This window comes from Hoplias malabaricus, chromosome 2 (genome assembly GCF_029633855.1).
Source record: "Hoplias malabaricus isolate fHopMal1 chromosome 2, fHopMal1.hap1, whole genome shotgun sequence".
NCBI classification, from domain to species: domain Eukaryota; kingdom Metazoa; phylum Chordata; class Actinopteri; order Characiformes; family Erythrinidae; genus Hoplias; species Hoplias malabaricus.
In genome coordinates, this window is record NC_089801.1 from 55,444,270 (window position 1) to 55,463,077 (window position 18,808).

Consider the following 18,808-nt stretch of genomic DNA (forward strand, 5'->3'; position numbering starts at 1 on the left):
GCTAAACAGACCAAACTAGAACACGGAGAGCTAAACAGACTAAACTAGAACACGGAGAGCTAAACAGACCAAACTTGAACATGGAGAGCTAAACAGACCAAACTAGAACACGGAGAGCTAAACAGACTAAACTAGAACACAGAGAGCTAAACAGACTAAACTAGAACACGGAGAGCTAAACAGACTAAACTAGAACACGGAGAGCTAAACAGACTAAACTAGAACACAGAGAGCTAAACAGACCAAACTTGAACACAGAGAGCTAAACAGACTAAACTTGAACACAGAGAGCTAAACAGACCAAACTTGAACACGGAGAGCTAAACAGACTAAACTAGAACACGGAGAGCTAAACAGACTAAACTAGAGCTAAACAGACTAAACTAGAACTAAACAGACCAAACTTGAACACAGAGAGCTAAACAGACTAAACTTGAACACAGAGCTAAACAGACCAAACTAGAACACGGAGAGCTAAACGGACCAAACTCGAACACGGAGAGCTAAACAGACCAAACTAGAACACGGAGAGCTAAACAGACTAAACTAGAACTAAACAGACTAAACTAGAACACGGAGAGCTAAACAGACTAAACTAGAACACAGAGAGCTAAACAGACCAAACTAGATCACGGAGAGCTAAACAGACCAAACTTGAACACGGAGAGCTAAACAGACCAAACTAGAACACGGATAGCTAAACAGACTAAACTAGAACACAGAGAGCTAAACAGACTAAACTAGAACACAGAGAGCTAAACAGACCAAACCTGAACACGGAGAGCTAAACAGGCTAAACCTGAACACGGAGAGCTAAACAGACCAAACTAGAACACGGAGAGCTAAACAGACCAAACTAGAACTAAACAGACTAAACTAGAACTAAACAGACTAAACTAGAACACGGAGAGCTAAACAGACCAAACTTGAACATGGAGAGCTAAACAGACCAAACTAGAACACGGAGAGCTAAACAGACTAAACTAGAACACGGAGAGCTAAACAGACTAAACTAGAACACGGAGAGCTAAACAGACTAAACTAGAACACGGAGAGCTAAACAGACTAAACTAGAACACAGAGAGCTAAACAGACCAAACTTGAACACAGAGAGCTAAACAGACTAAACTTGAACACAGAGAGCTAAACAGACCAAACTTGAACACGGAGAGCTAAACAGACTAAACTAGAACACGGAGAGCTAAACAGACTAAACTAGAGCTAAACAGACTAAACTAGAACTAAACAGACCAAACTTGAACACAGAGAGCTAAACAGACTAAACTTGAACACAGAGCTAAACAGACCAAACTAGAACACGGAGAGCTAAACAGGCCAAACTAGAACACGGAGAGCTAAACAGACCAAACTAGAACACGGAGAGCTAAACAGACTAAACTAGAACTAAACAGACTAAACTAGAACACGGAGAGCTAAACAGACTAAACTAGAACACAGAGAGCTAAACAGACCAAACTAGATCACGGAGAGCTAAACAGACCAAACTTGAACACGGAGAGCTAAACAGACCAAACTTGAACACGGAGAGCTAAACAGACCAAACTAGAACACGGAGAGCTAAACAGACTAAACTAGAACTAAACAGACTAAACTAGAACACAGAGAGCTAAACAGACCAAACTTGAACACGGAGAGCTAAACAGGCTAAACTTGAACACAGAGAGCTAAACAGACCAAACTAGAACACGGAGAGCTAAACAGACCAAACTAGAACACGGAGAGCTAAACAGACTAAACTAGAACTAAACAGACTAAACTTGATCACGGAGAGCTAAACAGACCAAACTAGAACACGGAGAGCTAAACAGACTAAACTAGAACTAAACAGACTAAACTAGAACACAGAGAGCTAAACAGACCAAACTAGAACTAAACAGACTAAACTAGAACTAAACAGACTAAACTAGAACACAGAGAGCTAAACAGACTAAACTAGATCACGGAGAGCTAAACAGACCAAACTTGAACACGGAGAGCTAAACAGACCAAACTTGAACACGGAGAGCTAAACAGACCAAACTAGAACACGGAGAGCTAAACAGACTAAACTAGAACTAAACAGACTAAACTAGAACACGGAGAGCTAAACAGACTAAACTAGAACACAGAGAGCTAAACAGACTAAACTAGAACACAGAGAGCTAAACAGACCAAACTTGAATACGGAGAGCTAAACAGGCTAAACTTGAACACGGAGAGCTAAACAGACCAAACTAGAACACGGAGAGCTAAACAGACCAAACTAGAACTAAACAGACTAAACTAGAACTAAACAGACTAAACTAGAACACGGAGAGCTAAACAGACCAAACTTGAACATGGAGAGCTAAACAGACCAACCTAGAACACGGAGAGCTAAACAGACTAAACTAGAACACAGAGAGCTAAACAGACTAAACTAGAACACGGAGAGCTAAACAGACTAAACTAGAACACGGAGAGCTAAACAGACTAAACTAGAACACAGAGAGCTAAACAGACCAAACTTGAACACAGAGAGCTAAACAGACCAAACTTGAACACAGAGAGCTAAACAGACCAAACTTGAACACGGAGAGCTAAACAGACTAAACTAGAACATGGAGAGCTAAACAGACTAAACTAGAGCTAAACAGACTACACTAGAACTAAACAGACCAAACTTGAACACAGAGAGCTAAACAGACTAAACTTGAACACAGAGCTAAACAGACCAAACTAGAACACGGAGAGCTAAACAGACCAAACTAGAACACGGAGAGCTAAACAGACTAAACTAGAACTAAACAGACTAAACTAGAACTAAACAGACTAAACTAGAACACGGAGAGCTAAACAGACTAAACTAAAACACAGAGAGCTAAACAGACTAAACTAGATCACGGAGAGCTAAACAGACCAAACTTGAACACGGAGAGCTAAACAGACCAAACTAGAACACGGAGAGCTAAACAGACTAAACTAGAACTAAACAGACCAAACTAGAACACAGAGAGCTAAACAGACCAAACTAGAACACGGAGAGCTAAACAGACCAAACTAGAACACGGAGAGCTAAACAGACTAAACTAGAACTAAACAGACTAAACTAGAACACGGAGAGCTAAACAGACTAAACTAGAACACAGAGAGCTAAACAGACTAAACTAGATCACGGAGAGCTAAACAGACCAAACTTGAATACGGAGAGCTAAACAGGCTAAACTTGAACACGGAGAGCTAAACAGACCAAACTAGAACACGGAGAGCTAAACAGACCAAACTAGAACTAAACAGACTAAACTAGAACTAAACAGACTAAACTAGAACACGGAGAGCTAAACAGACCAAACTTGAACATGGAGAGCTAAACAGACCAACCTAGAACACGGAGAGCTAAACAGACTAAACTAGAACACAGAGAGCTAAACAGACTAAACTAGAACACGGAGAGCTAAACAGACTAAACTAGAACACGGAGAGCTAAACAGACTAAACTAGAACACAGAGAGCTAAACAGACCAAACTTGAACACAGAGAGCTAAACAGACCAAACTTGAACACAGAGAGCTAAACAGACCAAACTTGAACACGGAGAGCTAAACAGACTAAACTAGAACATGGAGAGCTAAACAGACTAAACTAGAGCTAAACAGACTACACTAGAACTAAACAGACCAAACTTGAACACAGAGAGCTAAACAGACTAAACTTGAACACAGAGCTAAACAGACCAAACTAGAACACGGAGAGCTAAACAGACCAAACTAGAACACGGAGAGCTAAACAGACTAAACTAGAACTAAACAGACTAAACTAGAACTAAACAGACTAAACTAGAACACGGAGAGCTAAACAGACTAAACTAAAACACAGAGAGCTAAACAGACTAAACTAGATCACGGAGAGCTAAACAGACCAAACTTGAACACGGAGAGCTAAACAGACCAAACTAGAACACGGAGAGCTAAACAGACTAAACTAGAACTAAACAGACCAAACTAGAACACAGAGAGCTAAACAGACCAAACTAGAACACGGAGAGCTAAACAGACCAAACTAGAACACGGAGAGCTAAACAGACTAAACTAGAACTAAACAGACTAAACTAGAACACGGAGAGCTAAACAGACTAAACTAGAACACAGAGAGCTAAACAGACTAAACTAGATCACGGAGAGCTAAACAGACCAAACTTGAACACGGAGAGCTAAACAGACCAAACTTGAACACGGTGAGCTAAACAGACCAAACTAGAACACGGAGAGCTAAACAGACTAAACTAGAACTAAACAGACTAAACTAGAACTAAACAGACTAAACTAGAACACAGAGAGCTAAACAGACCAAACTTGAACACGGAGAGCTAAACAGGCTAAACTTGAACACAGAGAGCTAAACAGACCAAACTAGAACACGGAGAGCTAAACAGACTAAACTAGAACTAAACAGACCAAACTAGAACATGGAGAGCTAAACAGACTAAACTAGAACACAGAGAGCTAAACAGACCAAACTAGAACACGGAGAGCTAAACAGACCAAACTAGAACACGGAGAGCTAAACAGACTAAACTAGAACACAGAGAGCTAAACAGACTAAACTAGATCACGGAGAGCTAAACAGACCAAACTTGAACACAGAGAGCTAAACAGACCAAACTTGAACACGGTGAGCTAAACAGACCAAACTAGAACACGGAGAGCTAAACAGACTAAACTAGAACTAAACAGACTAAACTAGAACTAAACAGACTAAACTAGAACACAGAGAGCTAAACAGACTAAACTAGAACACAGAGAGCTAAACAGACCAAACTAGAACACAGAGAGCTAAACAGACTAAACTAGAACTAAACAGACTAAACTAGAACACGGAGAGCTAAACAAACTAAACTAGAACACAGAGAGCTAAACAGACCAAACTTGAACACGGAGAGCTAAACAGACCAAACTTGAACACAGAGAGCTAAACAGACTAAACTAGAACACGGAGAGCTAAACAGACTAAACTAGAACACGGAGAGCTAAACAGACCAAACTTGAACACAGAGAGCTCAACAGACTAAACTAGAACACAGAGCTAAACAGACTAAACTCGAACACGGAGAGCTAAACAGACTAAACTAGAACTAAACAGACTAAACTAGAACTAAACAGACTAAACTAGAACACAGAGAGCTAAACAGACCAAACTAGAACACGGAGAGCTAAACAGACTAAACTAGAACTAAACAGACTAAACTAGAACTAAACAGACTAAACTAGAACACAGAGAGCTAAACAGACTAAACTAGAACACAGAGAGCTAAACAGACCAAACTAGAACACAGAGAGCTAAACAGACTAAACTAGAACTAAACAGACTAAACTAGAACACGGAGAGCTAAACAGACCAAACTAGAACACGGAGAGCTAAACAGACTAAACTAGAACTAAACAGACTAAACTAGAACACGGAGAGCTAAACAGACTAAACTAGAACACGGAGAGCTAAACAGACTAAACTAGAACACGGAGAGCTAAACAGACCAAACTTGAACACGGAGAGCTAAACAGACTAAACTAGAACACGGAGAGCTAAACAGACTAAACTAGAACACGGAGAGCTAAACAGACTAAACTAGAACACGGAGAGCTAAACAGACCAAACTAGAACACAGAGAGCTAAACAGACTAAACTAGAACACGGAGAGCTAAACAGACTAAACTTGAACACAGAGCTAAACAGACTAAACTTGAACACAGAGCTAAACAGACTAAACTAGAACACGGAGAGCTAAACAGACTAAACTAGAACACGGAGAGCTAAACAGACTAAACTTGAACACAGAGCTAAACAGACTAAACTAGAACACGGAGAGCTAAACAGACTAAACTAGAACACGGAGAGCTAAACAGACTAAACTTGAACACAGAGCTAAACAGACTAAACTAGAACACGGAGAGCTAAACAGACTAAACTTGAACACAGAGCTAAACAGACTAAACTAGAACACGGAGAGCTAAACAGACTAAACTAGAACACGGAGAACTAAACAGACTAAACTAGAACACAGAGAGCTAAACAGACCAAACTTGAACACAGAGAGCTAAACAGACTAAATGGTACTGACAGACAATGAGAGAAGTACAAGGAAGGAACAGACTAACCAGACTGACAAACAAATCAGAGAAGCAAATCAAGGAATAGACAAGACAGACTAGAGACATTGAAACAAATGTCCAACAAAGGAACAACACAACACAGACAAGGGACACCTGGAACAGATAACGAGGGGGCAGGACTACAAAGGAGGAACAAGCACGTGGTGGGAACAACAGGCAGGACAGGGCCAGGGCGTGACAGTAAGGTTATTTTAAGGAACAAATGTAGTGTACTTCAGTTGGATTAACTTTTTGTTCTTAAAATTCCAGCTTAACTGATTAATGCATGATTTATTAGGGTTAACAAAACTTATTTAACTTATGTTACTTAAAGTTGATCTAAACCTAATGTGTTGGTTTAACTTATTTTCTTGTGTTGGTCCAACTTACTGCACTAAAATTAATGTAATAGAATAACCATGTTAATTTAACTCCTTTCAGTTACACTGGTCTAAAATAACTTGGACCAACGTAAATAAAAGGAGTTAAATCAACACAATTAATTCTATTACATTAACCCCAAAGGGTCTAAGAACATTTTCTAGACTTTTGCATATTTTCTGACATTTGCCTTTAATACCCACAAGTTTTATTTCAAAATTTTCAGAACAATCCCAGCTCTATCTATAAATAAGGCCCTTGTGATCTTAAACACTGCTTAAGAAAAAAAAACTGTCCCAAACCTTGAATTCAATTCAGATTTTAGAAATTCTTCATATTTCTTGTCAAAACATGCCTTTACTTATTTGGAAAAATAGTTTTTGTGATTGGAGTGGGTTTACCAGGGTCTTTGTGTCACAAATATGGAGACTGTATGAATTAAATGCTATGTAAATGTGTAATAAATTTTTAAAATAATATTTTATAAAATCATTTTTTTAGTAAAAGTGCCATTTATCACTCTACTTGACAATATATTCATTCAACTTTGACAAAATTACCCATTAATTAAACTTACTTTACTGTATAAAAGTTAATTGTGTGTCCATTAGCAATATTTACTATGTATATATATATATTCATTGGGTCAGTTAGTAAATGCTAAAAAAAAAGGCAAAATATGCATGGTCTGTCCAATAGTAGCTAAATGTTCATTTTACAGTGTTATTGTTTGTCCCTTAGTATATGCTTTACTGTGTAAAAGCTAAAACATATCAGCATTATTGGACAGGCCATGTCCTTGTTCATTGCTAGTGTGGATGAGTCTACTGTGTAGCCAGGACAAACAGCTTGAACACCCACTTTTTTTGGCTTTTGCCTTTATATACTGGCTCATCCCAATTTTAATCCTGGTGGCAACTAGTCTTTCATCCACTAGCAGGACACTGTGGGGATGATAAAATGATTTGCAGGTGTTCCTGATTGTGTCCCTCAAGGGTTTTAGCTGGAAGAGTCGATCGTGCTGGTCTGTGCATTTTTTCTGTTATTATGGACATCTTCATCAGGGTCACTAAGATGAGGACTTCAGGATATTGCTCTGTATCTGTTCTGTGCCATGATCTGTGATGGCTGAGACAACATAAAGAGGTGATGTTGTCTCCAGTAATCCCTGACGCTATCAATTTTTCCCAATGGGCTTATAAACTCTGCCTACCTCCAAGTTTATCCATTTGTATTTCTTGCCCCATTACATGCTTTTTGCAGCCTGTGTATATATTGACACAGAGTTTGTTCAATTTGTACAGAAAATTAAAGTTTGAACACGTCAAGAGGTGTATATGTAGAGGTGGAACTGAGCTGTGGCCCTGGTGTCTGAGCTGGTTGAAGCCCTTAGATAAGGGAAGAAGTCTCGGCAGGGGGCGGCACTGTGGCGCAGCAGGTAGTGTCGCAGTCACACAGCTCCAGGGGCCTGGAGGTTGTGGGTTCGATTCCCGCTCCGGGTGACTGTCTGTGAGGAGTTAGTGTGTTCTCCCTGTGTCCGCGTGGGTTTCCTCCGGGTGCTCCTTTTTGCTCCCACAGTCCAAAAACACACGTTGGTAGGTGGATTGGCGACTCAAAAATGTCCGTAGGTGTGAGTGTGTGAGTGAATGTGTGTGTGTCTGTGTTGCCCTGTGAAGGACTGGCTCCCCCTCCAGGGTGTATTCTCGCCTTGCGCCCAATGATTCCAGGTAGGCTCTGGACCCCCCGCGACCCTGAATTGGATAAGCGGTTACAGATAATGAATGAATGAATGAAGAAGTGTCTAGGTTATTTTTCAGTCTTTCAGGACAGCGTAGGTGGGGGCACTGTAGCATGTAGGAAGGGCCTCTTTGCTGGCGGAGCTGGTGATGGCCGTGAGGGAGGCATTTTTCCTGGTGAGGCAGAGACAGATGTGGTGGCTGCTGGGAACAGTAATGTTCTGTCACATCTTCAAGGAGGTGGTACCTGGGGTGCTGGTGGCTGTGGGGATGTTGCTTATACCCAGCGGAAACTTGTGGGGCTGGTGACTGTGAGGGAGCACTTCACCTGAGGCTGACTGTGTTGTAACAGGCAGAGGAGGAGATTGTGACTGCTAAAGTGGTGCTGAATTTTGCACATATGCAGCATGTGTTTCACTGAGCCATGAGAACTGTGAATCAATTCTGTAAAAGAAATAAAAATTCAGGTACTACTAAGTCAGTTAAAAGAGGTTCTCACTCCCTTTCTCCCACACACACCTAAGAGGAATGCACACCTGAAAGATGAGGTATGGGACACGCCTTGTGTGTCTTTCTCTCTCAGGCAAATCTAACGTTACACTCTATACTTGAACAGAGATTTCTAGTAATATTACATTCTGTATAAAGTCACATTTGCACACAAATAAATACACTTATTTCTAAGAAAGATAATGTATCATGTGCACAGGAAAATAGCTTACTTTTCCACAAGGAAATAACTTGTACCAAATACACATCACTTAGGTAGAGACTATGAAAAATTACACAGTGAAGTGAACATAGACTATGAACTTTCACAATGTGGAGTAAACATTACTGAGGGGTAAAGTATAAACGTTTACAATGTGGAGTAAAAATTACTGAGGGTAAACATTACTTTAGAATGGCCCCGCCCCCTTGTCTGAATCTGTCCAATCACAGCGCTGGACCTGCGTTTATGTGAGAGCACAAAGACGAGTTTAAAGGCAGCAAAACAGACACAACAAGTGCAGAGAAATAAGAGCACAGAATAGAAACGGAGGCAATGACAATGGAGAAAAAAGATAATGGCTAAAGAACATAGCTTCTACTCCTTTAAACTCATTGCTGTGTACTCGGGATTGAGGTGAACAGTGAGCAGCTCATTATCTTTTAAAGGAATAGGACATTCTGGACAGGACTGTTTGGACAATCTCTGGGTCTCTGAGTGTCTCCATTTGAGATGAAAGTCCAGGACCCTTGTGTGAACCTGAACTAAACTTGTAAAGATGTGTTTGATCAGTGAACCTCCCTCTGGAGGCTGATGTGTGTTACTGCAGCTGGAGTGACTGTTCTGTGAATAAAAATAAAATTAGGTAATCTTTAGAGAAAACTAATATTAGTTTGGTTTACATTTCTCTCTCTCTCTCTCTTTCTCTCTGTTTCTGTGGATAGACAGATCTGGAAGAGGAGAGGATCAGACAGAAGATGGCGGAGCGTTCTCGGAGGGAGAAATGTCGTATTTACTCTCTCCGTTTCGCTCTGAATCTGTTTGTTATTGCTGTGTTGGGGTGTTGTTTTTACAGCATCTACAGTGCCACCATCTTTTCCCAGCAGAAACAGGCCCAGGTACTCTTTCTTTGTGTGTGTGTGTGTGTGTGTGTATTGCGTGTGTGTGTGTATTACATGTGTGTATAATATATTTATATGGTCTATATATAGGGTCTACAAGATTACTTTATCATGAAGCTGATAATTGAGTATCTTCCCTCCATTGTCATCACTCTCGCCAACTTCATCACTCCTGTCATCTTCAGCATCATCATCAGCTTTGAGGATTACTCCCCTGCCTTTGAGATACGCTTCACTCTGATGAGGTCAGTTCCCAAAGCCTACACTCTCATCCCTCCACCCTAAACCCTACACCCTCATCCCTCATTCTTACGGCCTAATCCCTACTCTCTACTGTGTACTCTCTTATCACTTACACCTATTACTCCTTCTCCTTCAAGATACGCTTTACTCTCATGAGGTCAGTTCCCTAGTCCCTACAATCTAACCGCTCATGCCTACTCTCAAGTCTTTAATCCAGTCTCCCCAGTCACTGTGTGTTTATGAATTTGGTCACACTGTGTGCTTTCTGTATTTCTCTCAGAGGCCAGGTTTGTGTTTATGAACCATGTTTTTGCGTATGTGTGTGTGTGTCTCTGCAGGTGTGTGTTTATGCGTTTGGCGAGTATCGGTGTCCTTCTGTTCTCTCTGTGGTCTCAGATCACGTCCTGTGGAGATGATGTGTGTCCCTGCGGATACAACCACAGAATTTACCCCGTTTGTACAAACACACACACGCGCTAATGTTAATCATTTAAATGCGACATACACAGGTTTCAGTTCCTCCAATGTTTGGACATTGAATGACAATTACACATTCAACCTATCAGAGTGAACTTATACTCACATCACCTCTCTCTCTCTCTCTCTCTCTCTCTCTCTCTCTCTCTCTGAATGTCTGTTAGTGCTGGGAGACCCATGTAGGACAGGAGATGTATAAACTGATGATCTTTGATCTCCTCATCATCGCCTCCATGACTCTATTCGTTGAGTTTCCCCGAAAGTAAGTCGTGAGCAGATTCTTTCACTGTGAATCACTGAGAATCGCTGAGATTGGGTGCTGGTGAAGTGGTGATGAGTGAATCACTAAGCTGACTGTTTTAACGATCACTTCTTCTGGAGGCTGGTGAAGTGGTGATGAGTGAATGGCTGAGTGTATATTGTCATCTTAGGCACTGTGACTTGGGGCTGGTGAAGTGGTGATGAGTTTACTCTTGTTGTTTCAGGATCCTGGTGAAGCACTGTGACTTGAGGCTGGTGAAGTGGTGGGGGCAGCAGGAGTTTGCAATTCCTCAGAACGTGCTGGAGATCGTCTATGGTCAGACCATCTGCTGGATCGGGACCTTCTACTGCCCCCTGATGCCTGCCATCAACACCATCAAATACTTCTTAGTCTTTTACATCAAAAAGGTCATAGTTTTAGCCTCGGCTGATTAGAATAACTTAAAAAGGCTGCGTATAAAACTCTGAGTGTGTCTCCTCTCCATGTGCTGCTCTGCAGTCGGTTTGTGCTGGAAACCGCTCTGATGTGTTTACGAAGCCCCATTGTCTTTAAATGGATAAAAAATCTAAGTGTCTGGGTCCAGTATGCTAGGCTTTCTCTCTCTCTGCTCACGGCAGAGAAACACCATCTGGAGACAACGGAGAGACTCCAAAAGCTGAAAGTGTGAAAGTCCTACAAAACTAAACAGCTTGAGTTACACATGAGTTTCTGTGGGAATTCAAACAGTGAATAAACAGACAATTTACACTTCACACACACAGCTCCACATTAAAAGATACAGTCGCTTCTTACTCACACACACCGCTCCACATTAAAAGATACAGTCGCTTCTTACTCACACACACCGCTCCACATTAAAAGATACATTCGTTTCTTACTCACACACACCGCTCCACCTTAAAAGATACAGTCGCTTCTTACTCACACACACCGCTCCACATTAAAAGATACAGTCGCTTCTTACTCACACACACCGCTCCACATTAAAAGATACATTCGTTTCTTACTCACACACACCGCTCCACCTTAAAAGATACAGTCGCTTCTTACTCACACACACCGCTCCACATTAAAAGATACAGTCGCTTCTTACTCACACACACCGCTCCACCTTAAAAGATACAGTCGCTTACTCACACACACCGCTCCACCTTAAAAGATACAGTCGCTTCTTACTCACACACACCGCTCCACATTAAAAGATACAGTCGCTTCTTACTCACACACACCGCTCCACCTTAAAATATACAGTTGCTTCTTACTCACACACACCGCTCCACATTAAAAGATACAGTCGCTTCTTACTCACACACACCGCTCCACCTTAAAAGATACAGTCGCTTCTTACTCACACACACCGCTCCACATTAAAAGATACAGTCGCTTCTTACTCACACACACCGCTCCACATTAAAATATACAGTCGCTTCTTACTCACACACACCGCTCCACATTAAAAGATACAGTCGCTTCTTACTCACACACACACCGCTCCACCTTAAAAGATACAGTCGCTTCTTACTCACACACACCGCTCCACATTAAAAGATACAGTCGCTTCTTACTCACACACACCGCTCCACATTAAAAGATACAGTAGCTTCTTACACACATCGTTTCACCTTAAAAAATACAGTTGCTTCTTACTCACACACACCGCTCCACATTAAAAGATACAGTAGCTTCTTACACACATCGTTTCACCTTAAAAAATACAGTAGCTTCTTACTCACACACACCGCTCCACCTTAAAAGATACAGTCACTTCCTACTCACACACCTCTCCACCTTAAAAGATACAGTCCCTTCTTACTCACAGACACCGCTCCACCTTAAAAGATACAGTCATTTCCTACTCACACACCTCTCCACCTTAAAAGATACAGTCCCTTCTTACTCACAGATACCGCTCCAGCTTAAAAATGCAGTGCTTCTGAATGAACACAAACCAGAGAGAGCAGTGTTTCCCCACTGCAGTATTCTAAGTGCTAGATCTGTCACAATAGATTGTCTACTAAATACATTGTCTATATATTGTCCGTGATATAACCGTGATAAATGATATTATTGTCATATCATACAATGTCATTGTTACAGGCTTCATTTGTGTAAGAACTTTTAAGTTAAGCAGGGTAATTAATGTGGCTGTGGTAGTAGATGTGTTATAACACAGTAACTGTTATGGGGTATTATTAATGCTCTGTAGTAATAAAAGTGTTATAATGCAGGTGACTCTGGTGAATAACTGCCGCCCGGCGTCTCGCCCGTTCCGAGCAAGCAGCTCCACCTTTTTCTTCCTCGTTGTCCTCCTCATCGGATTAGCACTAGCCACTGTTCCTGTTATTGTTAGCATCGCACTGTAAGTTAATCTAACACACACACACACACACACACACACACAATAAAACTGTGTTCAGAATAATTTATACACCTTCAAAGTCTCAGACGAGATCTGTGTCTGTGTGTGTGTTTCTCTCTCTCTCTTTGTGTGTGTGTGTGCATGTGTGTGTTTTTCTCTGTGTGCGGGTGTGTGTGTGTTTCACTGTGTGTGTGTGTGTGTGGTGTATGTGTGTGTGTGTTTTTCTCTGTGTTGGTGTGTGTGTGTGTTTGTGTGTGTGCATGTGTTTCTGTGTGTGTCTATGTGTGTTTTTGTGCCTGTGTGTATTTCTCTGTGTGTGTGTGTGTCTATGTGTGTGTGATTCTCTGTGTGTGTGTAGGATCCACAGCTCCATGGCTTGTGGTCCCTTTGTGAGCTTTAGTACGTCCTGGGAGGTGGTCCCGATAACGGTGTCCCAGCTGCCCCAGGGACTGAGTGCCTTCCTGGTCGCACTCTCCTCTGAGGCCTTTGCGGTCTCTTTCTTCGTCATCACCTGGTGAGGACCACAAAGGGGGGGGGGGGTGAAGGGATGGGGGGGGGGGGTGAGTGGTGAAGCGATGGGGGTGGGTGAGGGATGAAATGATGGGATGAAGATTGTCCATCAGGACAGTGATGTTAATGCAGTCCGGACCGTCTCTGTGTGTGAACAGGACACATTCAGAATAAGTTCAGAAAACATTCACATTAATGGGGATCCAGAGTGAATGCCTCTGTGTTTGTGTGTGTATTACAGTCTGGCGATGTTCTACGTGATTGCGTTGGCTGGAGCTCATAAACAGGTCATTGATCAGCTGAGAGAACAACTCGCCATGGTGAGAAACAAACTCTCACTCTCTCACACACACTCACACTCGTTCACTACTGCTGTTAACTGCTCTCTCTCACACTCATTCACTACTACTGTTAACTGCTCTCTCTCATATTTGTTCACTACTGCTGTTAACTGCTCTCTCATACTCGTTCACTAGTGCTGTTAACTGCTCTCTCTATCTCTCACTCACAAACACACACTCGCACTCGTTCACCACTGATGGTAACTGCTCTCTCACACTCGTACACTACTGCTGTTAACTGCTCTCTATCACACTCATTCACTACTGCTAACTGCTCTCTCTCTATCTCTCAATCACACATACACACACTTGCACTCATTTACTAATTGCTGTTAACTGCTCTCTCTCTCACACTCGTTCACTACTGCTATTAACCGCTCTCTATTACACTCGTTCACTACTGCTGTTACCTGCTCTCTCTCTATTTCTCACTCACATACACACACTTGCACTCATTCACTACTGCTGTTAACTGCTGTCTCTCTCTCACTCGTTCACTACTGCTGTTAACTGCTCTCTCTCTATCTCCCACTCACAAACACACACTCGCACTCGTTCACCACTGGTGGTAACTGTTCTCTCTCTCACACTCGTACAGTACTGCTGTTAACTGCTCTCCCTCTCTCACACCCGTTCACTACTGCTGTTAACTGCTCTCTCTCTCTCTCTCCCCACTCGCCCCCTCCCCCTCTTTTACCCCCCTGTAGGAGGGCAGAGATAAGCGTTTTCTGATACAGAAGTTGTGTCAGGCTCAGCAGGTAGTCTCTGGCTCCCAGCGTCCGTCTCGTGGTCAGAACCCGTCTGGTAGCTCCAGGGTCTTCACCGTCCAACCCCTCACTCACTACGAGACCCAGGCCTGACCAGCTCTGCTCTGATTGGTTGCCTTTACTATCAGATGTCTTCTCATAGACCAGTTTTGTGTGGATCATTATTCCCATTGGCCAAGCTTACAAAAGCTGTCTTCTCATTGGCAGGGTTTACACTCTCATCTCTTTGATTGAAAACACTAGGGGCTCTTTTCTCATTGGCTAAAGGCACTAGAGCCTTTTCTTTTTCATTGGTCCAGCTCATGGGAAGCTCTTTCTTTCATAACAAAGTGATTAGCATGCTTTAATTTTCACTGTACATGTTTAACAAAATGTGTCTTCTGCATTTAACCTGTCTGTAGCAGTGAACACACACACACACACACACAGAGAGAATAACACACAGACTCACACAAACACACACACACACACACAAGGAAATCAATTCACTCTTTTAGTTTTTCAGTTTGAAGTATCAAACTGATTTTTGTATTACATTTTGTGAGGAACTCTGTAATGTTAATGTCCTCACAAACAAATGCACTTGGGCACTGTGGGCAGTGAGCACACACAGTTGGGGGTTAGGTGTCTTGTTCTGGGCCCCTCAGCCGTGGATGTTGCGGGAGGGGTCCTTCACTCCTCTGTCCAGAGTTTCCTGCCGGACCTGGGAATGGAACCAGTGACCTTCCAGTCCCAAACCCACCGCTCTAACCATTAGACCATGGCTGCCCCTGGGAGCTCTTTTCTCATTGGTCAGACTCTGATTGGTGACCCAGTGCAAAGCTGCCTTGTTATTTGTCATAGTGTTGTTTATCTGAGTTTAAAAGTTTACAGTTAGTGGGAAGAGTTGAGTTTACGAGTTTGTGCTTGATTCTTCTTCAGTTTGGACCTAGAACTACTGGGCTAATGCAGCTAAAGGTCAGCAGAGCTGAACAATCAGCTATCAGGAAAAATAAGAAAGACCCAGTACTCCAGATTTAGCAAAGTGGCTGATCTCTGCCTGTAGTTTACTTACAGGCGAACCACAGCATTAAACACACAACAAGAGCAATGTACATCACAAAGATACTGCTAACATCACACACGTCACACTCTCTGAACAACTCACAGACATTTTCTCCATTGAGTATTTATACTGGCACCTAGTGTCCTGTATGGGTCTGGGATTCTGAGTTAAATCTGTTGTAGACATTGACCACTCTCATGGGAGGGACCTGCTCTGTAGAGTATAAACCGGTTTGGTCGAGAGAGAGAGCGCACTTTGATGAATGGGGCACTTTATGGAAACGTGTAGAAATAATAAACCCTCAACTTCCTAAACAATGTTCACTACATTTCACTGGTAAACATGACTTACTGCACCTTAAATGTTTGCACCTTACCTGTTATCTACCTGTGGTCTTTCAGTGGTCCAGCTGTGATCTGCCTGTCGTCTCTTTTTAAAAATTCCAGTATACACTAAACACACCATGCGTGCAATAAAATAAAACACTGTATGATGCAGTTGATGCACTCTAAATGTTTCAGTATCAGAGTCTGCGGTTGTGACTGAACTAACGTTCCAATCAGATGTTACACTCTTTTATACTGTTTTTATATTTCTGTTCTGTTTTGATATCTCTGTTCTGTTCTAACTTTGGGCTGAACACTCTTATGGCACTTTTCCACTGAATGGTACCTGCTCTACAGGACTCTACTGGTCTCTACTCTCTGTTTGGTCCCTGATTGGTTTTCCACTCCCAGAGTGCCCCCCTGAAATGTATCAGGTGTCATCTCTAAACCCTGTATCTAACGGGAACAGTGGGCTTTGGAAACCACAGCAACGGCGGTGGTGACATTAAGCGTTGTTTACTCATGGTTTATCGGAGTATTGCTGTTGTTGTTGTTGTTTGGGACTGAACACAGCTCCGTCATCAGTTCAGACAGATCAGTAGAGTTTGTTCCTTCCTTGTTGAAGCGTCCAGTTCTCGCTGTATTCTTTCGTCAGCCACCGCTCCAAGGAGCGTTTGAACTTCTTTAAAAGACCATGGCGTAATTTTACGAGCTGCCGTCGTGAGTCGGATAAAAACGAATGTGATCTTTGCTGCAGCTGGAGATTTTACAGATGGAGAGTTGGTGCTGGACGTCTGCATTGCGTGGCGTAGAGTGATGACTCTCTCTGTACAATCAGCGCTCTGCAAGGTTTACACTCCACGGTTTTGTCCCTACTCTGCTCGCTCTGAACCACGAGAGAACAGCCACTAAACAAGAACCCGCTTCAAGAACCAGGACCTGATTTACCTGGTGGATGAGTGAAGAAGACAAGTTGAATAGGAACCAGTAGAGCCTGGACCCTGCAGTGGAAGAGCAGTGTAACTTTAATGGGCCTGTTGCTTTTCAGTGTGGGAATAAAGTATTACATTAAATTAATCTAAATCTGTGTTTTTACTGTTCACACTCAGTTCACTACATCATCACATCACATCATTATCACACTAATTCACATAAAAAAATCACAAATTCATCAACATCACACTTCACCACATCCCACTTCATATCCCACTTCATATTACACTTAACATCACACTTCACCAAATTACACTTCACTTCACACTTAACCACATCAGTTAATCACATTACACTTATACCTCATCACAGTTAATCAAATCACATTTCACCACAGCATTGCAATTCATCAGATAATCACACTTCACATCAGTTAATCACATCACAATCACACCACATCACTGGTAATCACATATTTATATCACAATACAGTTCATCTTATCAAATTTAAACCACATCACTGTTAAACTACATCACATTTAAACCATATCACATTAAGCCACATCACATTTAAAACACATCACACTTAAACTAAATCACACTTGTACAAAATCACAGTTAATCGCATCACACTTATACCACATCACAGTTAATCACATCACAATTAAACACATCACACTTAACCAACATCACATTTAAACAACATCCTGCTTGTACCACATTGCAGTTAATCACATCACACTTAAACTACATCACAATCACATCACACTTAAACACACCACATTTAAACAGCATCACAGTTAATCACATCACACCCAATGAACATCACATGTAATCACATAACACTTAAACCACATCACATCTCACAACAACACACTTAACCACATCACGGTTAATCACTCAAAACTTAAACAACATCACAGTTAATCACATAACATTCAAATATCACTATTAATCACATCACACCTAACGAACATCACGTTTAATCACATAACACTTACATCACACTCAAACCACATCACACCTCACAACAACACATTTAACTCAACCTTTAAACAACATCACATTTAAATAACATCCCGCTTGTACCACATTGCAATTAATCACATCACACTTAAACATCACACTTAAACACATCACATTTAAACAACATCACAGTTAATCACATCACACTCAAACACAACACACATAACTACATCACAGTTAACCACATCACATTTAAACATAAAAGTCAATGACACTTAAACACATCATACTTAACCAACATCACATTTAAATGACATCCCGGTTGTACCACATTGCAGTTAATCACATCACACTTATACCACATCACACTTAAATCACATTACAGTTAACCACATCACATTTATACTACATCACAGTTAATCACACCATGCTTAACCCCATCACATTTACCCACATCACACTTAAACCACTTAAACACTTTATCCATAGTTTGAGTGTCAGTAATTATTTTATTGTCAGTAGTTTATTTCATTATCAGTAGTTCTCTAGGGTCAGTAGTTTATTTCAGTAACAGTAGTTCTCCAGTATCAGTAGTTATCCAGGGTCAGTAAATTATCTCAGTAACAATAGTTCCCCAGGGTCGGTAGTTTATTTCAGTAACAGTAGTTCTCCAGGGTCGGTAGTTTATTTCAGTAACAGTAGTTCCCCAGGGTCGGTAGTTTATTT

At 41.6% G+C, this 18,808-nt stretch overlaps 1 protein-coding gene across 1 annotated transcript in view; it reads left to right on the plus strand.

The window, feature by feature from the left end:
• Positions 1 to 17,247, plus strand: part of LOC136687410 (transmembrane channel-like protein 7) — a 31,136-nt gene extending 13,889 nt beyond the window's left edge. The window contains exons 8-16 of the mRNA XM_066661808.1: positions 9,677 to 9,850; positions 9,944 to 10,098; positions 10,435 to 10,549; positions 10,738 to 10,835; positions 11,059 to 11,242; positions 13,064 to 13,194; positions 13,553 to 13,708; positions 13,946 to 14,024; positions 14,753 to 17,247. Of these exons, the coding sequence (XP_066517905.1) occupies positions 9,677 to 9,850; positions 9,944 to 10,098; positions 10,435 to 10,549; positions 10,738 to 10,835; positions 11,059 to 11,242; positions 13,064 to 13,194; positions 13,553 to 13,708; positions 13,946 to 14,024; positions 14,753 to 14,905 (1,245 nt within the window). The 3' untranslated portion in view covers positions 14,906 to 17,247. The remainder of the gene's footprint in view (positions 1 to 9,676; positions 9,851 to 9,943; positions 10,099 to 10,434; positions 10,550 to 10,737; positions 10,836 to 11,058; positions 11,243 to 13,063; positions 13,195 to 13,552; positions 13,709 to 13,945; positions 14,025 to 14,752) is intronic.
• Positions 17,248 to 18,808: the final 1,561 nt, after the last annotated feature.